The sequence below is a fragment of the Colobus angolensis genome, unplaced genomic scaffold (assembly GCF_000951035.1).
Source record: "Colobus angolensis palliatus isolate OR3802 unplaced genomic scaffold, Cang.pa_1.0 Scaffold4, whole genome shotgun sequence".
Lineage (NCBI taxonomy): Eukaryota > Metazoa > Chordata > Mammalia > Primates > Cercopithecidae > Colobus > Colobus angolensis.
In genome coordinates, this window is record NW_012117376.1 from 9,223,660 (window position 1) to 9,250,061 (window position 26,402).

Consider the following 26,402-nt stretch of genomic DNA (forward strand, 5'->3'; position numbering starts at 1 on the left):
CACAGACGAAAGGAAAAAGAAAATGTGGTACATATACACAATGGAGTATTATTTAGCCATTAAAAAGAATAAGATTGTGTCATTTGCAACAACATAGATGGAACTGAAGATCACTATGCTAAGTGAAATAAGCTAGGTACAGAAAGACAAACTCCTCATGTTCTCACTTATTTGTGAGATCTAAACAAAAATAAAAAACAATTGAACTCATGGACATAGAGAGTAAAAGGATGGTTACTAGAGACTGACAAGGGTAATGGAGGACTGGCGGGGGAGGTGGGTGTGGTTGATGGATATAAAGAAATAGTTAGACAAACAACCCCATCAAAAAGTGGGCAAAGGATACGAATGGACACTTCTCAAAAGAAGACATCTATGCAGCCAAGAAACATGAACAAAAGCTCAACATCACTGATTGTTAGAGAAATGCAAATCAAAACCACAATGAGATACAATCTCACACCAGTCAGAATGGCAATTATTAAAAAGTCAAGAAACAACAGATGCTAGTGAGGCTGTGGAGAAATAGGAATGCTTGTACACTGTTGGTGGGAACGTAAGTTAGTTCAAACATTGAGGAAGACGAATGAGGAGCAAAGTCACGTCTTACATGGCAGCAGGCAAGACAGCGTGTGCAGAGGAACTCCCCTTTATAAAACCATCAGATCTCATGAGACTTACTTACTATCATGAGAACAGCATAGGAAAGACCCACCCCCATGATTCAATTACCTCCCACTGGATCCCTCCTGTGACATGTGGGAATTATGGAATCTATAATTCAAGATGACATTTGGGTGGGGATACAGCCAAACCATATCATGAAGGAAACATTGAAAAGTCACTTGGAGGTAGAGTGGGTCCCTTGAGGGCCTACTTGAGTGACGGCAATGCAGGGTTTCATTCTACTAAATGGGATGTGCAAGGGTAGTGGGGAGCTGGACTGTTCTGAACAGCGGAGGAAGGGCTTCCAGGAACCCCAGAGAAGGCAGAGAACAAGAGCACCTAGTGTCACAAATAGTCTCCATGCACTAGATATGTAGAGAACAATAATAAAAGGAAAAAATAAAGACAAAGATCTGCTTCTGAAGTTTTCTCTAAAAGCTTCCTTCAGTTCTAGCCCCATGGAGAGGCTGAAAATACCTGTCTAGCTTTCTTTATCTCAGTCCCACTATTTGAACTACTTGAACCTTATGTTTATAAATTTCCTTTTAATAATACCATTATTTATTTTTTTGTTATAAGTCATTTCAGAGGTGAACTCTAGTCTTCTAGAGGCTTCAGAAACACACAATATGCATTACCTCGGTGTTATAAAGCCCTACCCACCTGAAACCACTCAAGAATGTCAGAGAAGAGCTTTCTTGCAATGGGTGTGCTGCCAGAACACAGGTATCATGAAAACCACTCCTAAAAGCCAGAATGGGAAAGGAAGATTCATGTCAACATTGTCATCACTGGACACACAGATTCAGACAAGTCCACCACTACTGGCCATCTGATCTCCAAGTGTGGCAGAGTTGATAAAAGAATGGCAGACAAACTTATGTCTTCTTTTGGTCACAGAGGAGGCTGCTGAGATGGGAAAAGCCTCCTTAAAGTAAGCCTGGGTCTTGGACACACTGAAAGCTGAGGAAGAGTGTGATGTCACCATTGATGTCACCATCTCCCCATGGAAAGTTGAGACCAGCGAGTACTACGTGACTACCATTGATGCCCCAAGAGACACAGAATTTATCAAAAATGTCATTACAGGCACATCTTAGGCTGACTGTGCTGTCCTGATTGTTGCTGCCGGTGTTGGTGAATTTGAAGCTGGTGTCTCTAAGAATGAGCAGACTCATGAGTGTGCCCTTCTAACTTACACCCTGGGTGTGAAACAACTAATTGTTGGTGTTAGATTCCACTGAGCTACCCTACAGCCAGAAAAGACACAAGGAAGTCATTAAGAAAATCAGCACTCACATTAAGAAAATTGACTACAACCCCTATCCCCTGAGTAGTAGTATTTGTGCCAATTTCTGTTTGGAACGGTGAGAGCATGCTGTTGCCAAGGGTTCAGATGCCTGCGTTAAAGGGATGGAAAGTCACCCGTAATGATAGCAATGACAGTGGAACCATGCTGCCTGAAGCTCTGAATTACATCCTGCCACCAGCTCGTCCAACTGACAAGTCCTTGCATCTGCCTCCAGGATGTCTTCAACGTTGATGGTATTGATACCATCCCTAAGGCCTGAGTGGAGACTGGTGTTCTCAAGCCTGGCACAGTGGCCACCTTTGCTCCAGTCAACAATTGGTTACAATTGAAGTAAAGTCTGTTGAAATGCATCATGAAGCTTTGAGTGAAGCTCTTCCTGCGGACAATGTGGGCTTCAATGTCAAGAATGTGTCTGTCAAAGATGTTCATTGTGGCAGTGTTGCTAGTGACAGCATAAATGATCCACCTGTGGAAGCAGTTGACTTCACTGCTCAGGTGATTATCCTGAACCACCCAGGCCAGATCAGTACTGATTGTGGCCCTGTTCTGAATTGTCAGACAGCTCACATTGCTTGTAAGTTTGCTGGGCTAAAGAAGAAGACTGATTGCTGTTCTGGTAAGAAGCTGAAAGATTTAAATTCTTAAAATCAGGTGATGCTTCCACCATGGATATGGTTTCTAGCAACTCCATGTGTGTGGAGAGCTTTTCTGACCAGCTCCCCTGAGTCCTTTTGCTGTTTGTTGGTTTCATCAAAGCAGTGGACAAGAAGGGTGCTGGAGCTGGCAAGATCACCAAGTCTGCCCAGAAAGCTTGGAAGGCTAAATGAACGTTATCCCTAGTACCTGCCACCCCAGCCTTAAACTGTCTAGAACTGTTTGTTTCAATTGGCCATTTAAGTTTAATAGTACAAGACTAGTTAATGATAATAATGCATCATAAAAGATTCAGAAGGAAAGGAGAATATTTTGTGAATCGTTTTTGTTTTGTATTCTGTGACAATTTTCAGTAATCAGATTTTTTTGTTTTGTTTTTGGTTTTTTGTTTTGTTTTGTTTTTTGTTTTTTGAGACACAGTTTCACCTTGTTGCCCAGGCTAGAGTACAGTGGCACCATCTCGGCTCACTGCAACCTCTGCCTCCTGGTTTCAAGCAATTCTCCCACCTCAACCTTCTGAGTACCTGGAATTACAGGCACACCACTGCACCTGGCAAGTCATTAGTTTTCAAAATCGGTAATTTTTAATGGAGACAACTTGACCAAAAATCTGTCACAGAATTTTGAGACTCATTAAGAGAAAGTTTAATGAGAAACCTGTGTCTTATTTTGGTCAACACTGAAACTTTTATAGAAGTGCTTAGGCAAAAGACTTCATAATCTATTTCTGGTGTTGAGCAGCTGTGAAACCTTATGAGAATATAATTCTGAGTTACCATTTTTTTTCTGGGTTAATTTGAGGATTTTTTTCCCCTACCTATTTTTTTTTTTTTTTTTTTTTTTTTTTTGAGACTGAATCTTGCTCTGTTATCCAGGCTGGAGTGCAGAGGTGTGATCTCGGCTCACTGCAACCTCTGCCCCCAAGGTTCAAGCTATTCTTCTCCCTCAGGCTCCTGAGTAGCTGGGATTACAGGCGCACACCAACAGGCCCAGCTAATTTTTGTATTTTTAGTAGAGAGGGGGTTTTACCATGTTGGCCAAGCTAGTCTCAAACTTCTGACCTCAGGTGATCCGCTCACCTCGACTTCCCAAAGTGCTGGAATTACAGGCGTGAGCCACCACGCCCAGCCTCCACCTATTTCTACGCAGGAGGAATCTTGCTTCAGGTACCTAGTGAAAAGCTATGGAAGGGCTCTGTTGAATTGTGTATTAGTTCATTGTTACATTGCTATAAAGATAGTACTCTGAGACTGGGTAATTTACAAACAAAGGAGGTTTAATTGACTCACAGTTCTGCATGGCTGAGAAGCCCTCAGGAAACTTACAATCTTGGTAGAAGGGGAAGCAGGCATCTTCTTTACAAGAGAGAGTGTGAGCAGAGAGGAAAAAGCCCCTTATGAAACCATCAGATCTCGTGCAAACTCACTCACTACCATGAGAACAGCATGAGGGAACTGCTTCCATGATCCAGTCACCTCCCTCTCTCGACACAGATGACAATTCAAGATGAGATTCGGGTGGGAACACAGAGCCAAGCCATATTAGATTGCAACACTGTTGGTTAGTATAGAAATGCGCATGCTTTTGTCTACCTGTGATTTACTTTGGAAGGCCAAATCCTATGATACTAAACGCCATGTGTTACATATGAAGTTTCATGTATTTACATCAATATTGAGTAAATTTGTTGAAATCTAAAAAAAAGGAAATGACAGAAAAGAGAGCCAATATTCAGAATTATTTTTAAAATATTGTTATAATGTGGTTAAATTATAACATAACACATATCTCATTGAGTTATGTAATGTGATATCAAATTTCACCTTGAAAATTTATGTGAAACTCTTTCTATAGTTTGTCATTTTCACAGTAATATTTGGATGTTATTTAAATATGCAATTTTAAAGTCTCCTAGAACCCTTCTCCCTTTTCTCTTTCAAGATTTCCACATTGTCCAGTAACAATTGTCCTTAGTGTTTTCACTGAAGAATCTCTCATTTTATTTTAGTTTTTGGTGTTGACCTGCCAGCTGTAACACTTCAAGGAAAAACCTTTTCTGAAGAAGAACTGTGTAATACAATTCTTAGATTACAAAACATGTGATTTTAAAACACTTGCATTTCTAATAACATGAATTATTTGGAGTCATTTTGCATTGTCCTACTTGGGAACCCCCGCCCAGGGCACACAGAGGCACCACATTCTGCTTTGCCAAGGGGTAGTCATGTTTCCAGGTGAAGTTCGTCGCCACCCATGAAGTATTTATTCTTGCCAAGGCTGTTCTGCTTAAATCAAATCAAGCTTACAGACATTTATCTCAGTTTATAGAAGATACGGGAGATGAAGGAACATCAAGTGGAAATAATTAGACCAATTCAGAAAGTGGGATGTTACGCAATTTAACCCTCCCAGCCTCGTAGAAGCAAGCAGAAGGGGAAACCATTCAAGAGAATTCAGACACATGACAAATAACTACAATGTGTGGTTAGTGATTAGAGCATAGTTTGAAAACATCAGCTATACAAGACATTTGGGGGGAAATTGAGGAAATTTGCATTGGAATTTACATGACATTAGGGAATTGCTGTTACTTTTTTAGGTGGGATAATAACCATGTGGTTATGTAGGACAGCGTCCTTCTTTTTAAAGAGATGCTTGCTGAAATAATTAGAGGTTGTGTGACAGGATGTCCTTACTCTGAAATGTTCTTTTTATTTATTTATTTGAGACAGAGTCTCCCCTGTCACCCAGGCTGGAGTGTAATGGCACGATCTCAGCTCACTGCAACCTTCGCCTTCTGGGTTCAAGCAATTTTCCTGCTTCATCCTCCAGAGTAGCTGGGATTACAGGCACTCACCACCACACCCAGCTAACTTTTAGTAGAGATGAGATTTTGCCATGTTGGTGAGGCTGGTCTTGAACTCCTGACCTCACGTGATCCACCCACCTTGGCCTCCCAAAGTGCTGGAATTACAGGCATGAGCCACCACGGCCCAAAAAATTCAGACCAGGCGCAGTGGCTCATGCCTGTAATCCCAGCACTTTGGGAGGCTCAGGTGGGCAGATCATAAGGTCAGGAGATCGAGACTATCCTGGTGAAACCCCGTCGCTACTGAAAATACAAAAAAAAATTAGCTGGGCATGGTGGCAGGCGCCTGTAGTCCTAGCTACTCGGGAGGCTGAGGCACGAGAATGGCGTGAACCCAGGAGGCGGAGCTTGCAGTGAGCCGAGATCATGCCACTGCACACCAGCCTGGGTGACAGACCAAGATTCCATCTAAAAAAAAAAAAAAAAAAAATCTGTTGATGGGTAGTGATGATGGGTGCACAACAACATGAATGTACTTAATACCACCTAGTAATACACTCAAAAAGGATTAAAATGGTAAATTTTATGTTATATATATTTTACCACAATAAAAAACAAAATACTTGTCCACTTGGGGCTGCTGGGCAGAGACAAGATCTTACTGAGGAAGCACAGCCTCTTGTGGACCAGTGACTTGCTGCCTCTGCCTGCCGGACTCTTGGGTTCTTCTTCCCCAACACCAGCCTCAGTTGTTGGTGACAGCAGAAAGGGGTTGAGGGAGCCCCATTCCCCATGGATCAAGCCTAGCATGCCATCAAGAATCTGAGTTTGGTGGCTTCCCACCCCATGGTTCAAAATCTCTTGGGATCCCAGATCCAGCAAATCTAATTGCAAATGTTTTGGGGTCAACCAAACAGGGACTGACTCTCCCTCAGTACCAGACTTTACTTTGTTTTCAATTCCAATGAACCAGAAATCATGAGGCACTTAGAGTCTTTTATTCCCTACTAATTACAATGCAAACTGCTACACACATTTTCTTGCTTTTGTCTGAGGGTGGGATCTGTCAGTTATCAGAGCTGATGTGTAGTCAGTCTGTTTGGCAGTAGGAGCCAACAGGGATTCATTATCCACCACCCATAGCCAACCCCCTACACTGCAGCAACCAGGCAGCTGGGGAAGATGAGAGTATGGTCACCCCTTTTCATTGTTTCACTCAAGGTAGAAATTCAGGGTCTATGGGGACATTGCAAATTCCTTTAACCTGGACAGGGATACTGATGTGCAAGTTCCTAGAAAGCAGCATGGACATTAACAGAACATTAAGCAAGCATGATGACTAAACCAAAGGGAGTTGACGCAGAGCATTTCAACACCACGTAATTAATTACCCAGCAGAAAGACATTTCAGCCAAAGACCTGGAGACCACATGATTCTACTTCCTCATTATAGGTCTGCAACTGACTTCACAGATGGTGTGCAGCAGCCGTTGCATGAGGTGCTTAAGAATAATCACAATGTTTTAATTCCATCTGCTTCCCCTGGGGAGAGAAATTCTTGACAGTGAAGCCACACAGTACAAGGCAGTATAGATTATCTTTCCCATTTGCTTCTGACAATGTGAATGTTGACACTGAGTCCGCCATTCTCCAGGGCAAATATCTTTAGTTCGTTTCACAGATGGGTTGACCAAGGTCCAGAGATTGTGGGTTGTGCCCAAGATCACAAGCTCAAATTCATGTGTGACGGACAGCAGAGTAAGGGTTGCCTCGGAATCTGATTAACACCCTGTGGCTACTCCCAACTAGGTGTGAAGGAACCTTCCCACTCTCAGTACCCAGTCCTGATTAGGGTTAGCGTGGCATTAGCGGTCCCATGGGCAGGAGTCCTTCCTTTCTCCCTTATTCCCCACAGGAAAAATGTTTAATTGATAAGTATCATTGCCATGCATGGGTTTGTATTTCTACCACCTATGTAGGTATCCATAGACAAAATATTATTTTGCGAAGGGGTGGCCTGCCCCTCCACACCTGTGGGTATATCGCGTCAGGTGGTATGAGAGACTGAGAAAAGAAATAAGACACAGAGACAAAGTATAGAGAAACAACAGTGGGCCCAGGAGACCTGTACTCAGCATACCAAAGACCTGCACCAGCACCAGTCTTTGAGTTCCCTCAGTTTTTATTGATTATTATTTTCATTATCTCAGCAAGAGGAATGCGGTAGGAAAGCACGGTGATAATAGGGAGAAGGTCAGCAAGAAAACATGTGAACAAAATAATCTATGTCATAATTAAGTTCAATGGGAGGTACTATGCCTGGATGTACACGTAGGCCAGATATATGTTTCTCTCCGCCCAAACATCTCAGTGGAGTAAAGAATAACAAAGCAGCATTGCTGCCAACATGTCTCGCCTCCTGCCATAGGCAGTTTTTCTCCTGTCTCAGAATTGAACAAATGTACGATCAGGTTTTATACCGAAACATTCAGTTCCCAGGGGCAGGCAGGAGACAGTGGCCTTCCCCTATCTCAGCTGCAAGGGGCTTTCCTCTTTTACTAATCCACCTCAGCACAGACCCTTTACGGGTGTCGGGCTGGGGGATGGTCAGGTCTTTCTCATCCCACGAGGCCATATTTCAGACTACCACATGGGGAGAAACCTCGGACAGTACCCGGATTTCCAAGGAAGAGGTCCCTGCAGCTTTTCACAATGCATTGTGTCCCTGGTTTATTGAGACTAGAGAATGGCGATGACTTTTACCAAGCATACTGCTTGTAAACATTTTGTTAACAAGGCATGTCCTGCACAGCCCTAGATCCCTTAAACCTTGATTCCATACAACACATGTTTCTGTAAGCACAAGGTTGGGGCAAAGTGACTGGGGCAAAGTTACAAATTAACAGCATCTCAGCAAAGCAATTTTTCAAGGTACAGGTCAAAATGGAATTTCTTATGTCTTCCCTTTCTACATAGACACAGTAACAGTCTGATCTTTCTTTCTTTTCCCTACAATTTTGTGTGTTTTTAAAAATTTAAAATAAATGGTATCATACCATATCATTTTGCAACCTGATTTTTTTTCAATTTTTAGTGTGTTTAAGTTTTATCCTTATTGGTTCATGTAACTCTACTTAAATTTATTTCAAATACTATAAAGTAGTCCACTGTTTGAATAAACCTCAGGTTATCTACTCATTCTTTTTTTGTATATTATATGTATCACACAGTGAATTCTTACAATAACATGACCTAGAGAAAAGAAAATGTTATTAAGAAAATCACAAGGAAGAGAATATATATTTACTGTTTATTAAGAGGAAGTGGGGTCATCATAAATGCCTTCATCCTCATTGTGTTCATGCTGAGTAGGCTGAGGAGGAGGAGGAAGAGGGAGAAAGAGAGAAGGGTTGGTATTGCCATCTCAAGGGTAGCAGAGGCAGCAGAAAAGTAACATATAAGTGAATCAACAGAGTTCAAACACAAACTCGTGTTGTTCAAAGGTCAATTTTTCTTCTTTTCTTGTATAATTTATTGGACGCAGTGTTCCAAAGATGTCTTTTAGGTATAGTTAGTTTATAGTGTTGTTTAAGTCTTCTATTTCATTGTTAGTCTTCTGCCAAGATATTGTATTCATTATTGAAAGTATTCAACTACTATTGTTGAATTGCCTATTTCTCCCTTCATTTGTCAGTTTTTACTTCACTTATTTTTGGGCTCTGTTGTTAAGTGCATATATGTTTATGATTGTTATATCTTCCTGGCACATTGACCCTTTTATGATTATAAAATGTCTCTCTTTAGTAACATTTTTTGTTTTCAAGTCTATTCTGTAATATTAGTAGAGCAACACCAGCTTTCTTGTGATTTCTGTTTGCATGATACATTTTTCCATTTTTTCACTTTCTTCTTCTTCTTCTTCTCCTCCTCTTCCTTCTCCTCTTCCTCCTTCTCTTCTTCTTCTCCTTTTTCCTCTTCCTCTTCTCCTCCTCCTCCATCATCGTCACTGTTGTCGTTTCACTATATCACCCAGGCTGGTCTCAAACTTCTGGGCTCAAGGAATTCTCCTGCCTCAACCTCTAGAGTAGCTGGGACTACAAGTGCACACCACTGCACCCAGCTCAAATTACCCATCCTTAATTGAGCACTGATTAGCTTTTTGGACTTTTTGCTATTATGAGCAGAGCTGCAATATCTCCTTGTGCCCATGGGTGAGTTGGGTGAGTTTTCTCCCCGATAAACATCTATCAGTGGAATTGCTGAATCATAGATGTGCTCATCTTAAAATTTCCCAGGTATTGCCACATTTCCTTTCAAAATAATAGCTCTAGATATATATGAATTCCTGTTTTCCCAGGAATCTTGCCAGCACAAAATGTCATTAGCTTTACTAATTTTTTTTTTTTTTTTTTTTTAGTAGAGATGGGGTTTCACCATATTGGCTGGTCTCAAACTGCTGACCTCGTGATCCACCTGCCTCAGCCTCCCAAAGTGCTGGGATTACAAGTGTGAGCCACTGCACCCTACTAGCCTTACTAATTTTTAAGGCTTCTATTTCCCTGTTTCTCTATATGTCATTCACTGTTGAAAATGTCATTCAAATTTCTCTATTGTTACCCATTTTGTCTGTTTGATATCATTTACTGAGGGAGGCACATCTAAATTTCTCATTCAAATTGTAGATTTGCTGATTTCTCCTTGTGCATCTGTCAGTTTTTGCTCTATATAATTTATCACCAGGGTAAGTGGAAGTTCACATGGATAAAATTCGTGAACTCATGGATGCCCAGAGATCACAGAGAAGGCTGTATGACTAGGGAGATAACTTTCCTGGTTTGCTCAAGACAGATGGGTTTCCTGAGATGTGGGACTTTCACTGCTAAAACAAGGGAAGTACAAATGACCAATTCTAACACTTGCATGAATGACCCACAGAAGTGGCATGTGGGGGAGGAATCCTGCTTTGGGAGCTCCCCAGCATCCATCCTCCATGTTGTCTTTTCTTCCCATACCAGAATTTTCCAGTCATTAGAAGTTGGATAACACTGATCTCAACTCTGGGTGGGCTGGTAGTGAATGACTTATATTCTTGATCTGCAGACCACTGGCAGAATTCAAGGAGGTGCACGAACTCATATAGGAAAGTAATTGCATCTTTATTTTCACCAGGGTCCCACTGAAATTTGTCATCTTCTTTGATTACGAATACAAGAAGCATCCACAGTCACATTAGCAATGTGATTAATTGTGACCCAGAGGAAATTATGGATATTCATATTACATGACAGTTGTTGCAGACATCTCAAAAGTAAGGTAATTATTACATTTGCTGCTGCATACAGGTGATCAAAGTCTTTTCATCTGATGCCTCTGCAGTGTTGCTAGCCAATATCAGACAATTCTTTGCCATGGGACAACGATGTCTCACATTCTCACACTGGTGACCCAGACATATTAATTGCTTTCGAGGATCCCCTATTCACATTAGTTTATCAATCAGTGGAAGGAGGTGAGTCAAAGAGCACTTCACAGTTTAACACTCTCATTAAAGCTTAGCAATAACCACCCTCACTGATGTGTCATTTTAAAATAAAATTTAAACTTTGACTTGCCTATATTTATAATATACTGTCTCATTAAGTAATGTATTAATTCAAAAATGTATATTACTCTATTGGAAGTTTGTTTATTCATTATTTTGGTAGCTATATTTTAATATATTTTGTTTCCTCTGTGATTTTTTTCTGAGGCAGAGTCTCTCTCTGTCACCCAGGCTGGAGTGCAGTGGCGCAATCTCCATCACTGCAACCTTCACCTCCCGAGTTCAAGTGATTCTCCTGCCTCAGCCTCCTGAGTAGCTGGGACTACAGGTGTGTGCCACCATGCTTGGCTTATTTTTGTATTTTGGGTAGAGACAACGTTTTGCCATATTGGCTAGACTAGTCTTGAACTCCTGGTCTCAAGTGATTCGTCCATCTTGGCCTCCCAAAGTGCTGAGATTACAGGCATGAGCCACCATACCCAGCCTCCTCTGATTTTATACATTTTACTTTGTGCATTTAAAAACATTCTGAGGCCTGGTGTGGTGGCTTACGCCTGAAATCCCAATATTTTAAGAGGCCAAGATGGGAGGATCACTTGAGGCCAGAGGTTCAAGACCACCCTGGGAAATATAGTGAGAACCTAACTCTAATAGTAATAATAATAATCAATTTTAATTTAATTTAATTCAAAAATAAAAACACTCTGAGAAGGGATCCTTGGGCTTCCCCAGGTGGCCAGAGGCCTATGGCACAGAAAAGATGAAGAACCACTGGCTCACTCCAACCCCCAGTTTGTTTTATTTTTATTATTTTTATTTTATTATTTATTATTTTATTGTTTTGTTTATATTTCAAGCATTTTCACCTTTTAATATACTATATAGTCTTCATTTAAAAATTATCTGTGCATCTCTACTAGAAAATGAAATCAATGGAAACAGAAATTTTGGTCTGTTTTGTTCACTGCCATACTCCCTCAGATATGGGAAAATGATACGTCAGCATTTAAGAAGTACTTGTTGGTTTTCAAGAACATCATGGCGGATGGCAGGCAGGACCAGATTGCAGCTCCCACTTGGACAGACAGAACAGTGTATGGAGACTCGCATCATGAACTTTTGCTCCAGAACTACTGCAGGAATAAACCAGAAAAGCTGAGATAACCCACAGACCCTCTGAAGGAAGCAGATTGCTCCCACATGACCTGGGAGACACTTCAAATACTGTCAGTGCACAAGTTGTGGAAGTGGGAACGGGGGATCATCTGGCCTGAACACTCACCCTCACTGGGGAACCGGAAGGTCTAGATAATCGGAGAAGACTCTGACCTTACCAGGGGCTAAGTCAATTTGGAGAGCCCAGCAAAATACAGGGGTAGAGGAAGCAGTGGAAAAGCCCTAAGGGCTCTCTGGGTCCCCTGGGAAGCCATTTCTGCCTTGTCTCACAGGGGTTCTTGGGGAGGGCTGCCAGAGGTACTAGGAAAAGACCACAGGAAGAAGGAAACCTTCAGCTGAACTTTGTAACAATTCCAACCAAATGCAAAGTCTCCTGGCCAGATCTTGGGGGAGGACATGAATCCGGTGGGCAGACTGCACAGGTTGGGGAGGCACGAAAGCCCTGTTTGCTTTCGCAGCTGGGAATCTGGTAGCCTGGGGCACATTCTCAGCCCTGCTCGCCCACTGCCTGGAAACAGACTCAGTGCTGTTGGGGGTGGAGCATGCTGTGAGTGAGACTGGCCTTTTGGGTTGTGTGGGAGCTGAATAAGGCCTGTGACTGCTGGCTTTCCCCTACTTCCCTGACAACCTGCAAGACACAGCAGAGGCAGCCATAATCCTCCTGGGAACATAACTCCATTGACCTAGGAACAACACTCCCATCTCCCACAGCAGCCACAGCAAGACCCATCCAAGGAGAGTCTGAACCCAGACATGCCTAGCCCTGCCCCTACCTGATGGTCCTTCCATGCTCACCCTGGCAATTAAAGACAAAGGGCATATACTCTTGGGAGTTCTAGGGCCCTGCCCACCAGCTGATCCTCCCTATACTACCACATCTGATGCTCTCTTGAAAGTACCACCTCCTGGCAGGAGACCAAGCAGCACAAAAATAGTGCATTAAACAACCAAAACTTAGGAAACTCACAGAGTCCATTTCACCCCCTGCCACCTCCACTGGAGCAGGTGCTGGTATCCACAGCTGAGAGAACTACAGATGGTTCACATCACAGGACTCTGTGCAGACAACCCCCAGTACCAGCCTGGAGCCTGGTAGACCTGCTGGGTGGCTAGATCCAAAAGAGAGATAACAATCACTACATCTCAGCTCTCAGGAAGCCACATCCCTAGGAAAAGGGGGAGTACTACATTAAGGGAACACCCCATGGGACAAAAGAATCTGAACAGCAGCCTTGAGCCCCAGATCTTCCCTCTGACATAGCCTACCCAAATGAGAAGGAACCAGAAAAACAACTCTGGTAATATGACAAAGCAAAGTTCTTTAACACCCCCCAAAAAATCACACTTGCTCACCAGCAATGGATCCAAACCAAGAAGAAATCCCTGATTTACCTGAAAAAGAATTCAGAAGGTCAGTTACTAAGCTAACCAAGGAGGCACCAGAGAAAGGTGAAGTCCAGTTTAAGGAAATCAAAAAAATGATACAAGAAACAAGGGGAGAAATCTTCAGTGAAATAGATAGCACAAATAAAAAACAATCAAAACTTCAGGAAATAATAAATGCAGTTAGAGAAAGCAAAATGTTCTGGAAAGTCTCAAGGATAGAATCAAACAAGCAGAAGAAAGAACTTCAGAGTTCAAAGACAAGGTTTTCAAATTAACCCAATCCAACAAAGACAAAGAAAAAAGAATAGGAAAAAATAAAGCCTCCGAGAGTTTGGGATTGTGTCAAACAACCAAACCTAAGAATAATTGGCTTTCCTGAGGAAGAAGAGAAATCTAAAAGTTTGAAAAACATATTTGGGGGAATAATTGACAAAAACCCTCAATCTTGCTAGAGACCTAGACATTCAAATACAAGAAGCTCAAAGAACACCTGGTAAAATTAATCACAAAAAGATCACCACCTGGGCACGTTATCATCAGGTTGTCTAAAGTCAACACAAAGGAAAGAATCTTAAGGGCTGTGAGGCAAAAGCACCAGGTAACCTATAAAGGAAAACTTATCAAATTAACAGCAGATTTCTCAGCAGAAACTCTACAATCCCTGTAAGGGACTGGGGGCCTATATTCAGCTCTTAAAGTAATTATCGGTCAAGAATTTTGTATCTAGCAAAACTAAGCTTCACACCTAAAGGAAAGATAAAGTCTTTTTCAGACAAACAAATGCTGAGAGAATTCACCACGACTGAGCCAGCACTACAAGAACTGCTAAAAGGAGCTCTAATTCTTGAAACAAATCCTGGAAACACATCAAAACAGAACCTGTTTACAGCATAAATCTCACAGGACCTATAAAACAAAAATACAATTTAAAAGAAGTATACAGGCAACAAATACCAAGATGAATGCAATAGTGCCTCACATCACAATACTGACATTGAATGTAAATGACCTAAATGCTTCACTTAAAAGATACAGAATTGCAGAATGGGTAAGAATTCACCAACCAACTATCTGCTGCCTTCAAGAGACTCCCCTAACACATAAGGTCTGTTCTCGAACACTTAAGGACTCACATAAACTTAAGTTAAAGGGGTGGAAAATACATTCCATGTAAATCGACACCAAAAGCGAGCAGCAGTAGCTATTCTTTTATCAGACAAAACAAACTTTAAGTCAACAGCAGTTTGAAAAGACAAAGAGGGACATTATATAATGATAAAAGGTCTTGTCCAACAGGAAAATATTACAATCCTAAATATATATATACGCCTAACACTGGAGCTTCCAAATTTATAAAACAGCTACTACTACACCTAAGAAATCAGATTGACGGCAACACAATAATAGTAGGGGACTTCAATACTCCACTGACAGCACTAGATAAGTCACCAAGACAGAAAGTCAACAAAGAAACAATGGATTTAAACTATACCCTAGAACAAATGGACTTAACAAACATTTACAGAACATTCTACCCAACAACCACAGAGTATACATTCTATTCATCAGTGCATGGAACTTTCTCCAAGATAGACTCTATGAGAGGCCACAAAACAAGTCTCAATAAATTTAAGAAAATTGAAATTATATCAAGTGCTCTCTCAGACCACAGTAGAATAAAACCGGAAACCAACTCTAAAAGGAACCTTCAAAACCATGCAAATACATAGAAATTAAATAACCTACTCCTGGATTCAGAGTCCAGAGTGCTAACCATTACACCATGGAACCTCACTAAATAACCTACTCCTGAATGATCATTGGGTCAACAATGAAATCAAAATGGAAATTTAAAAATTCTTCAAACTGAACAATAACAGTGACACAACCTATCAACACCTCTGAGATACAGCAAAGGCAGTTGATATGGTTTGGCTGTGACCCCACCCAAATCTCAACTTGAATTGTATCTCCCAGAATTCTCACGTGTTTTGGGAAGGACCCAGGGGGAGGTAATCAAATCATGGGGGCCAGTCTTTCCCGTGCTATTCTTGTGATAGTGAATAAGTCTCACAAGATCTGATGGGTTTATCAGGGGTTCCTGCGTTTGCTTCTTCCTCATTTTTCTCTTGCCGCTGCCATGTAAGAAGTGCCTTTCACCTCCCACAATGATCACAAGGCCTCCCCAGCCATGTGGAACTGTGTATGTACAATTAAATCTGTTTTTGTTCCCTGTTTCACATGTGTCCTTTTTTTTTTTTTCTCGAGGCAGAGTCTTGCTCTGTCCCTTAGGCTGGAATGCAATGGCATGTTCTCAGCTCACTGCAACTTCTGCCTCCTGGGTTCAAGCGATTCTCCTGCCTCAGCCTCTGAGTAGCTGGGATTACAGGTGCATGACGCCATGCCTAGCTAATTTTTTGAATTTTTAGTAGAGACAGGGTTTCACCATGTTGGCCAGGCTGGTCTCGAACTCCTGACCTCATGATCCACCTGCCTTGGCCTCCCAAATTGCTGAGATTACAGGTGTAAGCCACCGCACCTGGCTCAGGTGTGTCTTTATCAGCAGCATGAAAATGAACTTACACAGTAAATTGGTACCAGTAGAGTGGGCATTGTTGAAAAGATATCTGAAAATGTGGAAGCAACTTTGGAACTGGGTAACAGGTAGAGGTTGGAACAGTTTTGAGAGCTCAGAAAACAGGAAAATGTGGGAAAGTTTGGAACTTCCTAGAAACTTGTTGAATGACTTTGCCCAAAATGCTGATAGCAATATGGACAATAAAATCCAGGCTGAGATGGTCTTAGATGAAAAACTTGTTGGGAACTGGAGTAAATGTGACTTTACTATGTTTTAGCGAAAAGACCGGTGGTATTTTGTGCCTGTCTTAGAGATTTGTGGAACTTTGAACTTGAGAAAGATGATTTAGGGTATCTGGCAGGAGAAACTTATAAGCAGCAAAGCATTCAGGAGGTGACTTGGGTACTGGTAAAGGCATTCAGTTTTATAAGGGAAGCAGAGCATAGAAGTTTGGAAAATTTGCAGACTGACTATGCAATAGAAAAGAAAAACCCATTTTCTGGGGAGAAATTCAAGTCAGCTGCAGAAATTTGCATAAGTAACAAGGAGCATAATGTTAATCCCTAAGACTATGGGGAGAATGTCTCCAGGCCATGTCAGAAATGGCCCCTCCCATCACAGGCCCAGAAGCCTAGGAAGAAAAAGTGGTTTCATGAGCCAGGCCCAGGGTCCCCATGCTGTGTGAAGCATAGGGACTTGGTGCCTTGTGTCCTACCCACTCCAGCCATGGCTGAAAGGGGCCAATGTATAGCTCAAGCTGGGACTTCAGAGGATGGAAGCCCCAAGTCTTGGCAGCTTCCATGTGGTACTGAGCCTGTGGGTACACAGAAGTCAAGAATTGAGATTTGAGAACCTCTGCCTAGATTTTAGAAGATGTATGGAAACGCCTGGATGCCCAGGCAAAAGTTCTCCTCACGGAGAACCTCTACTAGAGTAGTGCCAGAGAGAAATGTGGGGTAGGAGCCCCCATGCAGAGTTCCTACTGAGACACTGCCTAGTGGAGCTGTCTGCCCTCCAGACCCCAGAATGGTACATCCACCAATAGCTTGCACCATGAGCCTGGAAAAGCTGCAGACACTCAATGCCAGCCCTTGAAAGCAGCTGGGAGGGAGGTTGTAACCTACAAAGTCACAGGAGTGGAGCTGCCCAAGACCATGGGAAACCACCTTTTGCATCAGTATGACCTGGATGTGAGACCTGAAGTCAAAGACGATCATTTTGGAGCTTTAAAATTTGGCCCGCTGGATTTCAGACTTGCATGGGTCCTGTAACCTCTTTGTTTTGGCCAAATTCTCCCATTTGGAACAGTTGTATTTACTCAATACCTATACCCACATTGTGTCTAGGAAGTGACTAGCTTGTTTATTTTACAGGCTTATAGGCAGAAGGGACTTGCCTTGTCTCAGATGAGACTTTGGACCATGGACTTTTGGGTTAATGATGAAATGAGCTAAGGCTTTGGGGGACTGTTGGGAAGGCATGATTGGTTTTGAAATGTGAGGACATGAGATTTGGAGGGGCCAGAGGCAGAATGATATGGTTTGCCTGTGACTCTACCCAAATCTCAACTTGAATTGCATCTCCCAGAATTCTCACGTGTTTTGGGAGGGACCCAGGAGGAGGTAATCAAATCGTGGGGGCCGGTCTTTCCTGTGCTATTCTTGTGATAGTGAGTAAGTCTCATGAGATCTGATGGGTTTATCACTTTTGCTACTTCCTCGTTTTTTCTCTTGCCATCACCATGTAAGAAGTGCCTTTTGCCACCCCTCATGGTTCTGAGGCCTCCCCAGCCATGTGGAACTGTGTAAGTCGAATTAAACCTCTTTTGGTTCCCAGTTTCAGGTATGTTTTTATCAGCAGCATCAAAACAAACTAATATAGCAGTGCTAAGAGAAAAGTTCAAAGCCCTAAATGCCTACATCAAAATGCCTGAAAACACAAATAGACAATCTAAGGACACCTCAAGGAACTAGAGAAACAAGAACAAACCAAACCCAAATCCAGCAGAAGAAAGGAAATAACCAAGATCAGAGCAGAACTAAATGAAATGCAAATAACAACAACGACAAAATACAGAAGATAAATGAAACAAGAAGCTGGTTCTTTGAAAAGATAAATCAAATTGATAGACCATTAGCAAGATTAACCAAGAAAAGAAGAGAAAAATCCAAATAAGCTCAATTAGAAACAAAACAGGAGGTATTACAACTGACACCACAGAAATACAAAAATCATTCAAGGCTGCTATGAACACCTTTACACACATAAACTAGAAAACCTAGTGGAGATGGATAAATTCCTGGAACGATACAACCCTCCTAGCTTAAATCAGGAAGAACTAGATACCCTTGTCAAAGGTAGTGAACTCCAAGTTTTCTTTTCAAAGAATCAGTATGTCTGTATGTTCAGCTCTCTTATTCTTTGTTCTCCATTTTTTTTTCACAATCTCTTTTTTTATTAAAAAATCCTAATGACTGAGGTAGATGATGCTGTTATCAGATACTGAAGGAATTTGGTTTAAAATATGAAAATGATGAAACCAAGGGAAAGAAAGCACTGTTTTGAAATTATCTTCTTTTAAATTTAGATGGCTCATTAAGAATGCTTCCAATTTAAGGTTCTAAGCACAAAATCCAGATATGTCATGTTCTGGACTTGCTTCCTGAAGATGAACTCAGCAGCTGATGGAAAGAATCCACACTCTCACAGAACAGCAAATCACAAATGGTTGTCTCTGTGAAGCCAGGAGCTCTGCATTTGATACTTCCATATGGGCTCATTTCCAACTGTTCAGGATTTGGATTCCTGAAGGCTTCTTCAGCATTGAACTAATTCTTTGTTGGCTGAAGGGGCTGGGACTGTTTCTCCACACACAAACTGATCTTTGTCATAAATCACTTTTATAATGAGAGAGCAGCTAGGACACGTTGCAACGTCTTCCCCATTCTCCAAATCTTCCTTGCTGATGGAGAAGTTATCTCCACATGGGCAGGGATAGAAATACGTCTCCGAGTCCTCGTCATATTGGAAGTCCTCAATTTCCACCTCGTCATGAAACACTGCCATGGTCAGCAGGGGTCGCCGAAGGGGTGACGCCCCAGCAGTCCAAGACCAGCTCCGACAGTCTAACTTGGCCCTGTTCTCCATTTTAAAGCATGCTTTCACCATTACTCCATCTGTGAGTCACACCCTTCTATAGAAGTAAAAATTGCCTTGCTGAGAAAATTAAATTTATGTTCAAGTGCTATTTCTTTGCATCATTGAGGAACAAGCATTTGTTTCTAACACTACCTGAACAGACCAATAACAAACAACAGGATTGAAATGGTAATAAAAGTTACCTACAAAAAAAAAGTCCAGGATCAGACAGATTCACAGATGAATTCTACCAGACTTTCAAAGAAGAATTGGTACCAATCTTATTGACACTATTCCACAAGATAGAGAATGAGGGAATCCTACCTAAATCATTCTATGAAGCCAGTATCACCCTAATACTAAAACCAGGGAAGGACATAACCAAAAAAGAAAACTACAGACCAATATCCCTGATGAACATAGATGCATAAATCCTTAATGAAATACTAGCTAACTGAATCCAATAACGTATCAAAAAGATAATCCACCATAATCAAGTAGGTTTCATACCACAGATGCAGGGATGGTTCAAAATACACAAGTCAATAAATATTTACCACATAAACAGAATTTAAAATGAAAATCACATGATCATCTCAATAAATGCAGAAAAAGCATTTAACAAAATCCAGTATCGCTTTATGATTAAAACCCTCAGCAAAATCAGCATACAAGAGCCATACCTCAATGTAATAAAAGCCATCTATGACAAACCCACGGCCGACATAATATGGAATGGGGAAAAGTTTAAAGCATTCCCTCTGAGAACTGGAGCAAGACAAAATGCCCACTCTCAGTACTTTTCTATTTAACATGGTACTGGAAGTGCTAGCCAGAGCAATCAGACAAGAGAAAGAAATAAAGGGCATCCGGCCAGGCGCGGTGGCTCAAGCCTGTAATCCCAGCACTTTGGGAGGCCGAGACGGGCGGATCACGAGGTCAGGAGATCGAGACCATCCTGGCTAACACGGTGAAACCCCGTCTCTACTAAAAAATACAAAAAAACTAGCCGGGCGAGGTGGCGGGCGCCTGTAGTCCCAGCTACACGGGAGGCTGAGGCAGGAGAATGGCGGGAACCCGGGAGGCGGAGCTTGCAGTGAGCTGAGATCCGGCCACTGCACTCCAGCCTGGGCAACAGAGCGAGACTCCGTCTCAAAAAAAAAAAAAAAAAAAAAAAAAGAAATAAAGGGCATCCAAATTGGTGAAGAGGAAGTCAAACTGTGCCTGTTTCCTGATGATATGATTATATACCTAGAAAACCCTAAAGACTCCTCCAAAAAGCTCCTAGATAAATGAATTCAGCAAAGATTCAGGTTACAAAATCAGTGTACACAAATCAGTAGCTCTCTTATACACCAACAGCATCTAAGCTGAGAATAAAATCAATAACTCAACCCCTTTTACAACAGCTGAAAAAAAAATCAGGAATATACCTAACCAAGAAGGTGAAAGACCTCTACAAGCAAAACTACAAAACACTACTGGAAGAAATCATAGATGACACAAACAAATGGAAATACATTCCATGTTCATGGATGGGCAGAATCAATATTGTGAAAATGACCATACTGCCAAAAACCATCTACAAATGCAATGTAATTTTCATCAAAATACCACCATCATTCTTCACAGAACTAGAAAAAATAATTTTAAAATTCACGTGGAACCAAAATTCATTTATAGCCAAAGCAAGACTAAAGAAAAAGAACAAACCTGGAGGCATCACATTACCTGATTTTAAACTATTCTATAAGGCCATCATCACTAAAACAGCATGGTACTGGTATAAAAATAGGCACTTAGACAATAGAATAGAATAGAATAGAGAACCCAGAAATAAACCCAAATGCTTACAGCCAACTGATCTTCAACAAAGCAAACAAAATCAAAAAGTGAGGAAAGGACCCTCTCTATTCAACAAATGATGCTGGGATAATTGGCAAGCCACATGTACGAGAATGAAACTGGATCCTTATCTCTCACTTTATACAAAAATCAACTCAAGATGGATCAAGGAGTTAAATCTAAAACCTGAAATTATGAAAATTCTAGAAGATAACATCAGAAAAATCTCTGTAGACATTGGCTTAGGCAAGGATTTAATGACCACAAACCCAAAAGCAAATGCTATAAAAACAATGAAAATAGGTTGGATTTAATTGAACTAAAGAGCTTTAGCACAGCAAGAGGAAGAGCCAACAAAGTAAACAGACAACCCACAGAGTGAGAGAAAATCTTTACAATCTATATATCTGATAAAGGACTAACACCCAGAATCTACAACAAACTCAAACAAATTAGCAAGAAAAAACAAACAATCCCATCAAAAAGTGGGCTAAAGACATGAATAGACAATTCTCAAAAGAAGATATACAAACACCCAACAAACATGAAAAAATGTTCAACAACACTAATGGTCAGGGAAATGCAAATCAAAACCACAATGCAATACCACCTTACTTCTGCAAGAATGGCCATAGTAAAAAAATAATAGATGTTGGTGCGGATGCAGTGAAAAGTAAGCACTTTTACATTGTTGATGGTAATGGAAACTAGTACAACCACTATAGAAAACAGTGTGGAGCTTTCTTAAAGAACTAAAAGTAGAACTACCATTTGGTCCAGCAATCCCACAATTGGGTATCTACCCAGAGGAAAATAAGTCATTATATGAAAAAGATAACTTGCACATGCATGTTTATAGCAGTACAATTGCAAAAATGTGGAACCTACCCAAATGCCCACCAATCCATGAGTGGATAAAGAAACTGTGGTATATATATATACGTGATGGAATATTACTCAGCCATATAGGAATGACTTAATGGCATTCATAGCAACCTGGATGGGATTGGAAACTATTTTTCTAAGTGAAGTAACTCAGGAATGGAAACCATAGTGTGTTCTCACTCATAAGTGGGAGCTAAGCTATGAGGATGCAAAGGTGGAAGAATGACACAAGGACTTTAGGGACTCAGTGGGAAAGTGTTGGAAGTGGGTGAGGGATAAAAGACTACAAATTAGATTCAGCATATACTGCTCAGGTTATGGGTCCACCAAAATCTCACAAATCACCATTAAAGAACTTGCTCATGTAACCAAATACCACCTGCTCCCCAAAATCCTATGGAAATAAAAAACTAAAAAAAAAAAAAAAAGAAATACTTGTCAAAAAAATGAATAAGTAAATGAATGAACAAGTATAACAGACACATTAGCTTTCCTGGGTAGCTTCCTCTGTAAGGAGGACCTGAAGCCTGATAAAACACTGGCGTTTTGTATCATGAATATTCTTTAAAGCCTCAGTTCCCTTGCCTATAAAAGAGAAAATTGTATAGTACCTACTTAACAGAAATTATGTGAGGATTTAATGAGACATGTCACACAAAGAGCTTATCACAGTGTCTGAAACTTAGAAGTTACTCAAATAGTGGTATTGATTATTATGTAGAATCATATGTGGTATGTGGTGTTTGTTATAAGTCTATAGATTTAGTCATAAAGTCCCGAATTTGAAATTAAGAAGAAGAAAAATAAAGCCAACATCTCAGAACAGGGAGATGACAAGAAATCAGGCTCTTGGTGACACTGTCAAACAGCTTAATCAAGTTGCATCTGATGCCAGACCTACCTCTGACCTTCTTAGTCATATGAATCCATAAATTGTCTTTATTTTTTAAAGCAGTTTGAATTGGGATTTCTGTTGGCTATACTTCAAAGCGTCCTAAATGATACACAAGGTCATGAGCCAAAACACATGTTTAATCAATCCATACAACAAACATTTACTCAGCACCTACACTATACTAAGTCATTAGACAAACTCAAAGGTTAATAGAGGCCAGATGCAGTAGCTCCTGCCTGTAATCCCAGCACTTTGGGAGGCCAAGGTGGGTAGATCACTTGAGGTCAAGAGTTTGAGACCAGCTTGGCCAACATGGTGAAACTCTGTCTCTACTAAAAATACAAAAAGTAGCCAGGCATGGTGGTGCATACCTGTAGTCCCAGCTACTCAGGAGGCTGAGGCAGAATTGCTTGAACCTGGAAAGTGGAGGTTGCAGTGAGCCAAGATCGTACCACTGCACTCTGGCCTGGGTGACAGAGCGAGACTGTCTTAAAAAAAAAAAAAAAAAGTTAATATAATAGAACTCTGCCCTCCTGGAACCCACTCCATCCAGTAAGAAAGGCAGAAAAGAACATAGTGTCACCATACTTTGTGTGGTGTGATGTGATGTGATGGATATATTGAGTCAGCACCTCCTTCCAGCATGCTATGCCAGGGACTCTGGCAATTAAGATTCAGCCAGTCAGATTCAGTTACACAAGATGTAGACAATGGAAGGAAGGTGAAGGCCATCTTCCTGTTGCTTTTGCCATTTCTGCTAACTACACAGTTGTGGAGACATCTGGTTTTTCTGCCGTACAGTTGGTAAAGATGTGGTTTTCCTAGCTTAGTGGACATAAAGAATAAGACAAGAACACCCATTTATTCTGCTGCCAAGGACTGTGGCAGGCACGGTGACGGTGTGGCACATCAGTGACAGCCTCCTGATGATGGCGGCTCCCTGGTGGTAGCTGTGATGCATTCTGGAGCCAGTGACTTTCTGATTACAGCAGTTATCTTGATGGCCTAGTCCTGGGAGTTGTTCCTGAAACTTCAACTCAAAGTCTGTTTCTTCAGCCTTTGGTGAAGTCTTTATTTTTTAAATCAGTTTGAATTGTGTTTTCTGTTGGCTATACTTCAAAGCATCCTACATGATACACAAAGTCATGAGCCAAAATACATGTTTAATCATTTAACACCGTAATAAACTCCTTTCTACTTAAACCAGCTAATGTGGACCATGTTGTATGACACCACTATTTTACCTTTCAAAGCCACACTATTGAGAAAGTGTTGACACTCCCTTTCACCAGCTTACCTCCATTCATTTCCAATCCATCACCAAGCCCTGTTGATGTCACTTCCATCCTCTCCCTCCACCACCACTACCCTCATCCAGGCCACCATCATCTCCTCTTGGACTGCCAGTATTCTCCTACATATTCACCTGGATCCACTTCACCACCAATCCACTGTCCACAATGTATCCAGAGTGAGCATTTCTGAAGGAAAGTCTGAGGCTTGTTTAAAACCCTCCAATAACCAGAACAGAGAGCCCAAACACAGTAATACATATACAACCACTTGATTGATGACAGTTCTCCTGTGGGAGGGAAGGGATTGTCTTTTCAATAAGTAGTGCTGGGTCGATACGGAAAAATATGAACTTTGATTTCTACTTCACACTATAACAAGAAGTAATGAGATAGATCATAATCATATCTCTAAATGTAAAAAGCAAAACAATAAAGATTCCAGAAGAAAAAATAAAATAATATCCGACCTTGGAGGGAGGCAAAATTTTCTTAATAAGGGCAAAATAAGCATCATAAAAGAAAAGATTCAGGCTGGGTGTGGTGGCTCACGCCTGTAATCCCAGCACTTTGGGAGGCTGAGGCGGGCAGATCACCTGCGGTCAGGAGTTCAAAATCAGCCTGGCCAACATGGCGAAATCCTGTCTCTACTAAAAACATAAAAATCAGCTGGGCGTGGTGGCACACGCCTCTAATCCCAGCTACTCAGGAGGCTGAGGCTGGAGAATTGCTTGAACCTGGGAGGCAAAGGTTTCAGTGAGCCAAGATCGCGCCGTTGCTCTCCAGCCTGGGCGACAAGAGCGAAACTCCATCTCAAAAAATAATAAATAAATAAATAAATAATTTTAAAAATAAAAGATTTAAAAATTAGACTTCATTGAAATTAAGAATCACTGTTCATCAGAAGACAACATTAAGAGGGTGAAAAGATAAGACAGAGACTAGGAGAAGATATTTGCAAAATCTATATCCATCAAGGACTCACTTACCACGTATCTGCTAAAAATCAGCAGGGAGAAAACCTCCCAATTTAAAAATGGGCTAAAGACTTAAATAGGCACTTTACACACAGCAAAAAAGAATATTCAGTAGCCCAATAAGCATATGAAACAGTGTCCAACGTCAGTGGTCATGAAGGAGATGCAAATTAAAATCACAAGATACTTCTATACCCCTGCTTTGGACCCCAGCTCACCCCTTACACAAGTGCGTGACATTGGCTGTCTTTCTATCATGGCCCTTTACACATTTACAATGTACACGTTTGTGTGGCTACTGGGTCCACACAAACTCCATCATATCTCTAAATGTAAAAAGCATCTCCTCCACCATCTCCTCCACCAGATCTCAGTCCCACGATGGCAGGTGTGACATCTGCTGCTGACCCTTGTGTAAACAAGGCCTGCTATAGAATAGGTGTGTGACACACAGCTAGTGGATGAATGAATGAATGAATGAAGGATGAAGGAATGAAAAAGGCACTATCATTGCATTTTACAGGTCAGGAAACTGAGTCTCCTTTGTTTGAGAAATTTGTCCAAAGTCCCATTACTCTCCGGTGGTTAGTAATGCACTTGAGGGTTCAGATCTTACTAGGGAGTAGATGAGTTGTTCTGCCTTGGTTACTGAAAGTTCTAAGACTCTCAGTGGGGGAGGCATCTTATTCAGATGTGCCTAGGTGATCTGAACAGAAAAGCCTTGTAAGTATAGTAAGATAGGGGCATGGCTCAAGCTGATGTGTCCTAGGCACAAGCCGAGTTAAGATTTTGTTGTTGTGGTCCAATTCAGGAAGAGACCTGCCTAGTGGACATTCTGGTTTTCTGCTCAGGGGAGAGTCAGGGTGAAGGAGGTCACAGTGTCCTCCCTTGCACCTCTCTGAGCAGCCAGTGGCATGGTGTAGCCTGATTTCCATGTGAGACATCCACACATTCACAAACACAATTTTAAATGCCACTTTTAGGTATATACCCAAGAGATATGAAAACAGATGTTCAAATAAAAACCTGTACGTGCATGTGTATAGCAGCATTTTTCATAAGTTAAAAAGTGGAACAACCCAATAATTTATCAATGGATGATGAGTGGACAAACAAAATGTGGATATTCATATGATGGAATATTATGCAGCCATAGAAAGGAATGAAGTAGGCTGGGCACAGTGGCTCGCGCCTGTAATCCCAGCACTTTCGGAGGCTGAGGAGGGCAGGTCACGAGGTCAGGAGAT

The 26,402-nt window shown here is 41.3% G+C and overlaps 1 protein-coding gene and 1 pseudogene across 2 annotated transcripts; one reads left to right on the plus strand and one right to left on the minus strand.

Moving 5' to 3' along the window:
- Positions 1-1,444: 1,444 nt before the first annotated feature.
- On the plus strand, positions 1,445-2,805 carry LOC105521296 (annotated as a pseudogene).
- A 15,773-nt stretch (positions 2,806-18,578) lies between these two features.
- LOC105521297 (DPH3 homolog) lies at positions 18,579-19,253 on the minus strand. 2 transcript variants are annotated; one of them, XM_011955461.1, is made up of 2 exons: positions 19,086-19,253; positions 18,941-19,010 (listed from the first exon to the last, which is right to left on the minus strand). In XM_011955461.1, the coding sequence occupies exons 1-2, from the start codon at positions 19,187-19,189 to the stop codon at positions 18,941-18,943; spliced, it is 174 nt and encodes a 57-aa protein (XP_011810851.1). In that variant the 5' UTR covers positions 19,190-19,253. The 2 variants fall into 2 exon arrangements, with proteins under 2 accessions (XP_011810850.1, XP_011810851.1); XM_011955460.1 differs by having other exon boundaries at positions 18,579-19,253.
- Positions 19,254-26,402: the final 7,149 nt, after the last annotated feature.

Excerpts from the sequence above, each read along its gene's own strand:
- LOC105521297 (XM_011955460.1), bottom strand. The coding sequence starts at position 19,189 with ATGGCAGTGTTTCATGACGAGGTGGAAATTGAGGACTTCCAATATGAC.